Source organism: Cetorhinus maximus, chromosome 6, assembly GCF_964194155.1.
Source record: "Cetorhinus maximus chromosome 6, sCetMax3.hap1.1, whole genome shotgun sequence".
NCBI classification, from domain to species: domain Eukaryota; kingdom Metazoa; phylum Chordata; class Chondrichthyes; order Lamniformes; family Cetorhinidae; genus Cetorhinus; species Cetorhinus maximus.
Window position 1 is genome coordinate 105,865,977 of NC_135884.1, and position 12,838 is coordinate 105,878,814.

Here is a 12,838-nt window from a genome sequence, read left to right on the forward strand (position 1 = left end):
CAACCTGCGCTATAAGCAGGGTTTGAAGTCACCCTGCGTATCTCAAAATGATATTTCTCTCCTCGGAGCTTGTGATACAAAAGGAGTTATTTTCTATTTGCGTGAGAAACTTTGGCAGGTATTCTATCCTACTCCTGCTAAAGTTGGTCTGGGCACGGTACCTTCAAGGTCTATAGACATGGTTCTGACTGCAGCTCCCCCTGTTGGTCTTTTGTCAAACCAACTGTTTTCTTTGGTATGACCAGGCTTTCCACACTGGAAACACTCAGGGCAGATCCCGGTCGATTTACCTTCCAGATTCATTCTTTTTAAAGTTGGGGATTGATCTGCTAAATCTTCTCTACTCTGCTTTCTCCTTGAGTCTATTTCTGTTCCATCTACCTCCACCTTAACTCTCCCTACCTGGTAGGAGTTACTAAATCCACATTTCTTTTGCTTTAGGGCTTTGTTGGTTAATTCATAGTCATCAGCGTCTCTGACTGTTGAAACCCTTTGTATCTCTATGTGAGTTTTAAGGCTATTTGGGAGGTAATTTTTAGCTCCTTCAGCAATACTATTTCTCTTAACAACCCCCTGTGGGTGCAGTCAAATGCTAGCTGTTTAACTCTCTTGAATTCAGGGAAAGTTTGAATGGGTTCTTTATGAGAGCTCTGGAACTTTTGGTGGTACTTCTCCAGTACGAGTTCATAAGCACTGAGAATAACAGCCTTTGTCTGCTCAGAACTTGCAGAGCTCTTGGCAGGCAGCACGGAATAAACCTCCCGGGCTTTTCCTACTATTTGACCTTGTGTTAGGGGAGTCCAAGACTCTGCTGGCCACTTTAACTGACCTGCCAGCTCCTCAAAGGCTGTGAAGAAGGTTTCCACATCCTTTTCTTCAAACCGGGGACAAATCGGGAATACTTCATGAAATCAAAACTCGTTTCTGAGCTAAGGATATTTAAATTACCAGCACCCCTCCCCAGTAGGTCAAGTCAAGTTAACCCAGGCTGCTTCAACCTGTCTTAGGCCCCTATCTTTTTTGCTTGTAACTCTTTCTCTAGTTTTCCAGCTGGAAAGCTCACTTCTGCGTTTTGTTCCTCTCTCCCTTTCTGTTTTTCCTGGAATTCTAATTCTAGCCTCCGCTCTTCAAGGTGATGTTGCACCATGGTAACCTGGTCTAACTCAGGTTCCAGATCCTCTTCCTGTTTCGAATCTGGGTGAGGCCAAGATGCTCAGACATCATCTTTGGCACCTTAGGCTTCTGTGCTTTATTATGTGTTTTTCAGTTCTATCTGCTTAGCTATGGCTTTTAGTTGTTCTATGATTAGGGATGCTAATTTTAGCCAAGTTAAGTCCCTTCTTGCACAAATACTTTTACCTCTAAGTCAACCATCTTATTTGCTATTGCTAATATTCACAAAGCTTACTGCTGTAATCCCTTTCATTTTTGTTTCAATAATTTTGTCCCTGTCAAGCTTCCCTTCAAATTCAAAATTTCCTTTAAAATCAGATTTGGCTCTTATGCTCCAATGGATTTTTTTTTCCATTCATTTATGGGATGTGGGCATCACTGCCTAGGCCAGCATTTATTGCCCATCTCTAATTGCCCTTCAGAAGATGGTATTGAGCTGCCTTCTTAAACCGCTGGAGTCCATGTGGTGTAGGTACACCCACAGTGCTGTTAGGGAGGGAGTCCCAGGATTTTGGCCCAGTGACAGTGAAGGAACAGCAATATATTTCCAAGGCAGGATGGTGACTGGCTTGGAGGGGAACTTCCAGGTGCTGGTGCTCCTATGTATCTGCTGTCCTCGTCCTTCTAGATGGTAGTGGTCTTGGGTTTGGAAGGTGCTGTCTACGGAGCGTTGGTGAGTTTCTACAATGCATCTTGTAGATGGTACACACTGCTGTCGCTGTGAATCGGTGGAGGAAAGAGTGAATGTTTGTAGATGAGGTGCCAATCAAGTGGGCTGGTTTGTCCTGAATGGTGTCAAGCTTCTTGAGTGTTTTTGGAGCTGCACTCATCCAGGCAAATGGAGCGTATTCCATTTGCTTCCTGACTTGTGCCTTGTAGATAGAGGACAGGCTTTGGGGAGCCAGGAGGTGAGTTCTTCGCTGCAAGATTCCTAGCATCTGACCTGCTCTTGTAGCCACAGTATTCATATGGGTAGTCCAGTTCAGTTTCTGATCAATGGTAACTCTCAGGGTGTTGACAGTGGGAGATTCAGTTATGGTAATACGATTGAATGTCAAGGGTTAATGGTTAGATTCTCTCTTGTTGGTGATGATCACTGCCTGGCACTTTTGTGGTGCAAATGTTACTTGTCACTTGTCAGCCCAAGCCTGGATATTGTCTAGGTCTTGCTGCATTTGGACATGGACTGCTTCAGTATCTGAGTAGTAAATGGTGATGAACATTGTGTAATCATGAGCAAACATCCACACTTCTGATTGTATGATGGAAAGAAGATTGCTGATGGAGCAGCTGAAGATGGTTGGACCTAGGACACTACCCTGAGGAACTCCTGCAGTGATGTCCTAGAACTAAGATGATTGACCTCCAATAACCACAGCCATCTTCCTTTGTGCTAGGTATGACTCCAACCAGCAGAGAGTTTTCCCCTTGATTCCCATTGACTCCAGTTTTGCTAGGGCTCACACTCAGTCTAATGTTGTCTTGATGTCAAGAGCAGTCACCCTGACCTCACCTCTGGACTTCAGCTCTTTTGCCATGTTTGAACCAAGGTGATGAGGTGAGGAGCTAACTGACCCTCCTGGAACCAAAACTGACTGTCAGTGAGCAGGTTATTGCTAAGCAAATGCCACTTGATCGCACTGTTGATGACCCCTTCCATCACTTTACTAATGATCAAGAGTAGACTGATATGGTGGTAATTGGCTGGGTTGGATTTGTCCTAACCTTGGATCCAAATCTTGGATGCAGCCCCTAATTTTGTTACGGACAGAATATATTTGCTCTCTTACTTCCTGTGATTAGAATATTTTTATATGGGAAGAGACGTGTCTTTTCTTACCCTTGGAGTGTATAGCTCAAATAAATAAGCAGTAAGCTTTTGTGATTTTAAAAATAAAGAAGGTTATTTATTCTCATACACTTATCCCAAATTAAAAGCAATGCCACAAACACACTGATGCACAAAAAGGGCAGGTACAGATAAAGGTCATGAACTTTTACTGATTAGTTACCTTAGTCTCCTGTTTACGATCTCTGATCTCTCACGTGGCAGGCCTGGTTTCTTAGATGGTTTCTATCCTTTAAGGTTGAAGTGAAGCATTCACTGCAGGCTGTGGGGTTTCTTGTGGAATTTCTCAGAGGCTGGTTCTTAAGTGAACTTTATCTTGAGCAGGTTACGTACTTTAGCTGCCTGATATTTCTCAGCTTGTTTGAGTCTGGTTCACACTTTGGCTGAATTGGTGGCTTCGATGGCTTCGGTGGTTCTGCCTGCGAACAGCTCTTAGCCAATTTTTTAAAGGCCGACAACAACACGGCTCCCTCGCCATGTGACTTTCTGCAAGTTCAGGTCTTTTACCAAATAAGGGAGCGGTGTTTCTGTTGATTTCACATCATGTGCTGTGGCTTAACATCTCTGAGGTGCAACCAATCTAGTTTGGATGGGAAAAACCATCATGATACAATGGGACAATGATAGGGGCCATTCACTTCCAACTGCCACCAACTGAGTTTCAATTTTCCCTTTTGTTCAGTATGAAACAGGGAATTAGGCAGTCTGGAAAACTCATTGGGCTGAATTTTGCCGTCGGCAAGCGGGGGCGGGGCCCACTCGCCAACACATAAAATGGTGCGGGATGACATCAGGGGGAACCCCCAACGTCATCCCGCCCTATTTAAACTTTCAGGAAGGCGGGGGCACAGCCAAATCAGCTGCGGGCCCGCCGACCTGTCAATGGCCAATTGAGGCCACTGACAGGATCATTTAACCAATTAAAGGACCTGCCTGTCCAACCTTAAGGTTGGCGGGCAGGCCAGGAGTCCCGGCGGCAAATAGATAAAACATGAAACTTCATCCACCGGCGGGATGAGGTTTCATGTAGGAATTTAAAAAGTTTAATAAAGTTTTAGTGTAATTAATGAACATGTCCCATCTCATGTGACATTGACACATGAGGGGGACATGTTAATGATTTTCTTTTTCTATTTTTAACATTTTTTAAAGTGTCAGCGATCTCCCTGAGGCAGCACTTTGCCTCAAGGAGATGTGCGCTCTTTCGTGCGCATGTGCGGAAGAGCACCCTCTCGCTTTTGGGTAATTTCCCCCGCCCGCACAGGAAGCGCTTCCCAGCGGATGTCATGCTGGGCGGGCCTTAATTGGCCCGCCCACGTAAAATGGCGACGGGGCCCGCTTCTCTGGTAGGGATCGGCTCCCCACCCGCCGGAGTTTGGTTCGGGCCCGCCCGCCAGGCAGAAAATTCTGCCCATTGTCTTTTGTGTTGGCCCATCCTTAAACAAAGTGATGTGCGAATTCCCTGGATGGCTGTGAATGCCCGTATTTAATTAGGTATTCACCTGAGACTTGGTACTGTCTGTAGCTCAAATACCAAAGATAACATGGTTTGTAGCTGCCATTTTAATTGTTTGTGTCCAGTTTTTAAAAGTATCGACCGCAAGTTCATAATATGAACTTGCCAGTCTCCGTACTGGCATGACATTATAATGATACATGTAAAGAAATGACAACAAAATCAATAGTCCAACAAACATACAGAATCAATGTATATAACAGCATGAAAAAACATATTTTGTTAACAAAGGAAATGTATAATTGTTAATAATCCCCAGTATAAATGCATACATAAAAATAATATATAAATCTCCCATGCTTGAGCAAAGCAAATTGACGAATTATGTTCTCCCTTACCTATCTCTGCTATCCTCATATTGATGATTTTCTCTCTGTCTCTCCTCTTCTGTTTCTGTTTCTTTTCACCTTTCTTCTTCTCATAGCTATTTTGCTGTACTTTTTCCTTCTTTCCTTTCAGATGGGAGGTGTTGGGCAGACTAGCATAGGGCTGTGGGGAAACAAGTCACCCAGACATGCAAAATGAAATTTCCAGTGTACATTGCTGATGGTTGCAGAATACATTTTTCCACAAGTTCCCCATCACTTGCACTTTACAAGAGCAACATGATTTATATACCATCTTTAATTTAGAAAAGTAACCTTACAGAAATACATGGCTAACTTTTTAATATGCAGGAGCATGAGTGTTTGGAAACAGTTAGGGAGATAAAACCTGAGAAAATTGACAGTGGGTTGGGAAGCCGGCTCCAACCCACCGGCTTCAGCATTTAATTGCAGCACGTTAGGCTGCATTGTATGCAACGCCTTCTGGAGGGGCGGGTTGTCAATTTCAACATGTTAATGGGCCAATTACAATGATATTAAAATGGCTTTTTTGCAATTTGGCTCTGTGTCTATGGGCTTCTCAGACTTCATGGAACTCGCCAGTGAAAGCAAGGCATGAACATTGCGGCAATTGATAGGGCTGAATACATGACAAGTAAATATGCCAATAAGGGCTGGCATTTCACAGTTGCTTTCTTGCCTGCCTTTTATGAAAGGCTTTGTTCACAGTACTTGTGCTGAGAGGTGACTTTGAAAGCTTTAAAGGTTTCTACGTTGGATCTGTGCTTTAGAGCTCTGGTCTATCAGATCAGCGTGGATGTCATTTAGGCTGTGTTACTTTGGACCTCAGATGTGGACCAAGATGACCAGCATGAACAGGAGCAGCTCAAGCAACACAGGCAGAAGGAGGAGCAGGAGCTGCAACAGGCTGCTGCTCACAGACCTGCAGCTCCACTGGAGAGAGGGCATCATTAGAGAGGTGCACAAAGGGTCTACAGCCAGAGGAATGGCTTCCATAACATGGTGGAACACCAGTGTCTCAGGAGGCTCAGGGTCTCAAGTCAGGTGCTGGCAGACATTCTGGAAATGCTGCATCTGCAGAACACCTGCAGCTAAGTGAACCTGAGAGCCATACTTTACCAGTGACTGCCAAATCACCACCACCATTAACTTATTTGCTTCTGGATCCTTCTAAGGCTCTGCTGGAAACATTTTAAGCATCTCGCAGTCACCAGCCCAGGTATACATAAGACAGGTGACTGTTGGCTTGTTTTGCAGGGCATGCAATTATGTCAAAATTGCCTCCAAGGACGCTAGTCGGAATGACCAGACGCTCTTGAATGGCTTTCCAAATGGTGCAGGGCATCATCGACTGCAAGCATGTGGCAGTTAAGGCACCCCAAGATCAAACAAGAGTATTTATCAACCACAATCATCCACTCCAGTGTGCTGCTGGTGTGCAACTACAAAACCATCTTTATGCAGACATACACAAGATTGCTGGGCAGCTGCCACGATCTTTTTGCTCCATGGCAGGGCACCCTTCCTGAACTCTTCGCACCTCAAAGTAGAGTTAACATTCTACTCGGAGATGAAGAATTGCCATTTAAAACTTGGCTAATGACACCCACGAGGAACTCAACAATTGAGGCCCAGGAAAGATTTGATGAAGGTCCTATGACAACCAAATGTGTAATTGAGCAAGTGATCAGAATGATAAAGGTGCACTTCAGGTGCCTGAACAGAGCTTCAGTGTCCCAGCCAGGATCTCGGGAATGGTTGTGGTGTACCATGTCAGCACAACATTGCACAGAGGCAAGATTTGGACCAACAGGAGGAACAAGGTACTGAACCTCTTCAGACAATTTTGACGAGGAGGAGGAAGAGGGGGATGGGAAAGTAGAATGTGATGTTGCCAAGGCACCAACAGCAGCGTACACTGGTGCAGGTGAGGGCCTCATTATTGTGAGGTGCATTTAGTTTCCACCGGTCCACCCATCTGACAGCAACATGCAAAAGTCGCTTCCCCACCGTAGCCCCGCCAATCTTGCAAACAACCAAGCATCCCTTTCACAGACCCTCGATGTCAATTCATATGTTTTTCTATTCATCAAAAGTGAAAAAGCCACTTGCCAATCCAGCAACCAAAAATGGGCAAGAAGGAAAAGTGGTGAACAGAAATAATAGTTATGTGGCTCAAAAAATAAAAAGAAACTATTAATGTAACATTGAGTTGTAACCTCCAAACTCCAGGGCTTCATATTGAGGTGGTATCCCAAAGATACACCGGGGGGCCCCCAGATGTTCACAGGTAAGGTTTGCACGGCAATTTCATAGAAGTGCAAACTTCCCTTTGGCAATTGCTCTGCACTGGGAACCTTCTGAAAATGTGAATCGTAAACTTCAGATGGTTCCAACTGGGCTACATCAATGGTTACCAAGAAAAAGTTAGAAGAATTAAAACCACTCCTAACTTCTGGTTAACTATTGTACACATCCACACCGGCCATGGGACTCCCTCCACTCCCTCTGAACCCACAGAGGAATCCCCCCCACTCCCCGACTACACACGCCCAGGACTTCCCACAACTCCCCAGGATCTCCCCCCATCACCACCACCACCCCCTCGACTACACCCACCACCAGGCTCTCCCTCCCCCTACCCCCAAGGCACCACAACACCAGACAGGAATTTCCCAATCCACGGGATTGCCCCCACCCTCACAGGGACTCTTTCCCTCTTCTCTCCCGGCTGCCAAGCCCAGCTCTGACCACCCACCACCCTCAGCGGCCAGACCCAGCCCTCCCCCCACCACCAGGCCCGACTCTTGCCCCCGCCAGGCCCAACTCTCACCCTCACCACCCCCTCCACCCCCCCGCCCCAAGGCCCGACCCGATGTGCACCCCCGACGCGGCTTGACACCCCCCTCCAGACTTGACCCAAACCCCCCCGCCCCCGAGGCCCGACCTGACTCACCCCCACTCCCGCCAATCCTGCCCACTTACCTTTATATGCTTACATTCTCCCTGGCCTGTCAAGGACCCTTAAACATGGCTGGACCTTTAAACTTACCTGGTTTAGGGCAGCTAGTGCCATAAAAAGGGGGCGTGGGCTCCTTGCATCCCACAGAGCTGCAGTTAATGCTAGGCCCTGGGGATGCACTGCACTGCCCGGATCGTGCTCAGCATGAGTCAGAAGGTCAGACGATACAGGATGGAAAAAAATTTCAGAGAAGAAATAAGGCGCAGAATGGCAATCCGACTCTGCCACTCTGAGGAAATTCAGGCTCATTGTGTAACACACCCATGTGCATACCCTTGTGCAACTACAATCTACTTTTCCTCTTCCTTGCATTTCTACATGGTGCAATCCCTGTGGCTTCAGCAGAGAGAGAGACAAGCTGCTCAAATCCCTGCCCTGACTATTAAGATGCTCTTGGCCAATGTCTTCTGGGCTGAACAGAACTTAGAGAATCCTGCGCCTTCCAATACAGACTCTCCACTGCTGTTCCTGCCTCTACCATTTGTTCTTGCTCACTTGTGATGTGTGAGTCACCAGATGATAACCCAACTACCTTCCCTAGCAGTCCTACTGAAGTTTGAGTATCTGAGCAAAATGCCCACTTAAGTGGCTCAGTCTGCATGAGGTGCGTGATGGTGCATTCTCAGTGTGAGTGACCTTGTCAAAGGAATCAACTTTATTCTCCTGGATCACCTCCTGTGGGACACTTGAGGATCCAGTGGGAGATTAAAGACATGAATTAGAACTGCCAAGTTAAAATGTTTTAAATGATAAGTATGCACATGAACATATTTCACTTTCTGCTCACATCAAATCAACATGAGTGAGTCACATACCGTGTGGCATTCGGGGCCATGCATGACATCCTCCTGTTGCCGTGTCATTTGCCAACTAAAGGAAAGCTGGCAGATTAGTTGCCCACTGGGAGCCCAATTGAGCCACTTAAGCGGGCATTTTGCCAATATTGCGGTGGCCTCCACCCCATAGGAGGACTATCCAGAGAGATTGGCAGAAGGAGAAAGAGCAGGCCTGAGATAGGGGAGCAAAGTGAGACCAGTGGGTATAAAGAGTAGACCTGAGAGCGAGAGTTTGGCAAATGCAGTGGGTATAAAAAGTTAGTGGGTTGTAATTAGATGTGCCAATCAATCAGCACCCTTTTCTCCTGTAGGATAAATTGTTGTCATCGTTTGAAATTTGGTATTCTTGTGTTTGTCCTGACAAGTGCAAGATGAAAATCTTTGGCAACGTGTCTCGCTTTTCAATATTTAGCAATATCTAAATTCTGTACTAGCAAGTGACTGTTCGCTGGTTCAGGGCTGACCGACTACATTTGAAGATATCAAATTGTGACATTGCAGGAAGGCAGCTAAACAATTGGGCGGTAGGTATTTTTCTCTTTTTCTCCCTCTAACTTAATTCATTCAAATTAGGAGCTGGGAAATTAAAAACCTCAATCGGATTAAGTAGCAAAGTAAATAAATAGGAGTATTAGCACACAGAAGGTCCAGAAGCATTAATTAAAATTAATACTCTAATCAGATTGTAAAAGGTGGAATAGATGGATCATGGATGGGCATTGGACCTGTTGCTTGCAATTCCTGCATCATTTGGCAGCTTCAGGACACTTCGTGTCTTGGGGTACACTTGTATAGGGAATGTGTCCAACTGCTTCAGCTCAAGCTCAGGGTGTCTGAGCTTGGGGGGTTAGCCAGAGTCATTGCAGCCATGAGGGAGGATGAGAGTTTCCTGAATCGTACTTTCTAGGAGTGGGTCACACACAGACAGCAAGAGTTCAGGAGAGTCGATGGGTGACCATCCATTAGCGTGGCAAGAGGCAGGAAGTACAGGAATCGTTGGGGTGTGTGCCACTCTCAAACATATACTCCACATTGGAGACTTCTGGGAATGATGATACCTTGAAGGGGTACAGTTCAGATCATGGCATTAATGGACAAGGGGATTGCACAGGAGGGAACAGCATGGAGTAGAAATGCAGTCACCATAGGAGATGCAGCTGAGGGTTGAATAAAATCCCAAAGTTGTAAAAAGTTAGATTCAACCTGAGGAGGTGGGTAGATTCATTGGCAAGGATACACAGTTGAAAGTGGAGTTCAAAGATGATGATTTCTGACTTCCCAGTGTTAACTGGAGGAAATTAAGGCTCATTCTGATTGAAAGCGGAAATCTAGCAAGTACCGATAATGTGTGTATAATTTTATTGGTAAGTAAAATTGTGTTTTTGAAAGGTACTTCAAAGTTAATATTACAGTAATAGTGCTCTGCCTAATGTTTACCTAGTTTTATAATTGTAATATTAGTTTATTTTAGCATCACAGTGTGGAATTCACCCCCCTCTGGGAAGACTGCTTCAGGGCGGTAAGAGGAAAATGCCCATAGGCCAGTATCCCAATGTGTTCCTGCCTATTTCTGTCTTTCCCAGTGTTGCGTTAGTAGTGAAGTTGGAAACCCCCGGAAGCCAATTGAAGTACTTAAGAAGGTGATTAAGAGCAATTTTGTACATGGATTCCCACTTTGCCATCAGCAGAGCGGCTCCACACTGTGTCTCCAACCGGCAGTTTGGAGAAGGCACGTACACAGCGAGAAGAGTTTCCTCAGTGAAACTGGCAAGCTGTGAAGGCTTTGATCAGTTACACTGAAGAGCTGCAGCTATGTCCAGGTGAGAGGGTGCCGTTCAAAGCACCCCTTCTGCCAGAGAGTGCTCTCGCTGCTTGACAGATGATTGCCAAATGCATGGAAGACACTTCACTTGTCTAACAGTTCACCCACCCTCAGCTGCACTTCCTTGCTGCCAGCCTTTACAGCCACACGGAAACAGCTTGCGCAGCTCCACCTTTCCCTTCTGTTGAGGGTCAAGGGTACAGGGCTTCCCACTGCCAACTGCTCTAGATTAGCAGGAGTTACACCAGCAGGAGCATCAGCTGCCTTCTCCTCAGCCGCATGCCCCTCCATGGGGCAAATGCGATGATCACTGAGATCCAGCTGGAAGGAGGCAAGACCCCAAACAAAGGGCCTACAGGCAGAGGATCAGCATACCTGAGCACCAGTGTCTCAGGGATGTCAGTTTGTCATGGCAAGTTGCTATCGACATCTGCAGCCTCCTGGAACAAGACCTCCTTCCCAGTGGAGAATGGCCATTGATTGTCAGCGGCCATCAAGGTGCCTGTCACTGAGGAACCATCCACTTTCTAACCCCCAACCTGCATCTCTACCTCACGCCAGGCTGTGTGCTCTACCCCTGCAAGGCAAGAAAACAGGAGGGTGAGAGTGCTCATAATGGTTTGTGTGCAGAGGACAGAAGGACACCATTTGTGGAGGGTAAATGTGAGACATGGATGCGAGAGAACAACAGGCTGAGGGCAAGTGTGAGTGTTAGCTACCTGAGTAGAGATGTGAGGCAGCTGCAGGGAATGATAGGAGCTTCAAGGTGTGTGATATGAAGCATGTTGGGCAGGAGAATGCTGGGCAGAGTGTGGGATTGGCAGCTGATAGCATTATGACTTGCGCCCATCATACCCTCCTGCTGTATTAGATCCTCTGGGACAGCAGCCTTCAGGTGCTGCTGTTTACTTCCTCTGCCACATCCATCCACACTTGTATGTTTGGAGATGATGCCCTCCTCCATGTGTCCTCAAGAGAGCTCAGCTCACTACAACCCCTCATTCCACAACAGGAGAAGAGTGAGAGATCCGGGGATCAGCCTTCCCAGGTTGATGCTCACTATTCCTGTGGGTACTGCAGCCTGAAAAATCTGAGTGCTTCTGAGCTTTTCTGAAACCTGCTGTGGTCCCTTTAATTAGAAATCCTGCCTTTAAAAAAATGGCCATGTCATTTCCAACAACACCCCCACCCCCCCCGCCCCCCACCCCCCACCCCCGCCACCCAACCACTTCCATAACTGATCTGGGAGCCTGGAGGTGGGTTCTTAGTTGTTTGCTCTGGCAAAAGGCAACCAGAAGGCCCATTACTCCAGAGGTGGGGCTCAGGACCCAAAAATGGTCCTGATGTTTCACCAGAGACTATGGCGGTAAGATTTCACTCATAGGCTGGAATTTTCAGCTCGGAGGACAGGCGCAACTGGCAGGCCTGGGATCAGCCAGGAAACGGACCGCCGCCCATGCCAATTAACAGCCAGCCAGTGTGAAACGCATGCTGAAAAGCTCAGCACTGCTGGGGCGGGGTGGGGCGGGGGCGGGAAGAGGGCGGGCAATGATGTCAATGCGGGCGCGGGCAAGCGCTGACAGGAAGGTGCCTCAGGGAGCTGAAGACCCGAAACAGCAAAAACAAAGGTTTCAAAAACTGTAAAAAAACTGGCCACGCATCATAAACAGTCACCTGAAAATTTAGCTTATGAAAATGCTGTCCACAGAAATTTATTTATATTTTATTTCATCACAGAAATCTCATCCTGCCCATGGATGAGGTTTGTTGAAAAGTGCAAAGGCCGCCTGACCAATTTACCCGTCCGCCAACCATAAGGTTGGACAGGCAATGTAAACTGACAGACAATTGTGCCGTTAATGGGCTTAATTGCCCTCTTAATTGTCGGCGGGCGCGCTTCCAACTTTTGCACACGCCCGCTGACCGAGATATTGCGTGCGCATGGGATGACATCGGGACACTCACCCGATGTCATCTCACGCGATTTCATGCCCGATCGGGTTGGGCGCGCACCCACCTGATCAGCATAAAATTCGACCCTATTAGTGTGTGAAATACAATATCAATCAGCTTAGAAAGACAGGAATCGCCTGCACCTGCTGGCAATCCAAGGGTTAATTTGAAAGCTTAAATGTGTCATTTAGAAAAATCAAACTTATTTGATCGAAAACACACTAGTTTACATTTGCAGTAGTAAGACAGTATATGGCTGCTTGGAGAACTAAAGGGTATGACAATTATATGTCTGGACTTCAACAGGTTGTTGAACTGTT

General features: G+C 46.6%; 1 protein-coding gene across 2 annotated transcripts in view; it reads right to left on the minus strand.

Moving 5' to 3' along the window:
• Window positions 1-12,838, minus strand: part of LOC144682022 (uncharacterized) — a 287,087-nt gene that overhangs the window by 179,324 nt on the left and 94,925 nt on the right. The window contains exons 5-6 of one of the 2 annotated variants that reach the window (XM_078544266.1): window positions 4,877-5,027; window positions 3,254-3,602 (exon numbers count right to left, since the gene is read on the minus strand). In XM_078544266.1, coding sequence (XP_078400392.1) covers window positions 3,559-3,602; window positions 4,877-5,027 — 195 coding nt within the window. In that variant the 3' untranslated portion in view covers window positions 3,254-3,558. Of the gene's footprint in view, window positions 1-3,253; window positions 3,603-4,876; window positions 5,028-12,838 lie in introns of those variants that run through there. The other variant, XM_078544265.1, reaches the window with a different exon arrangement.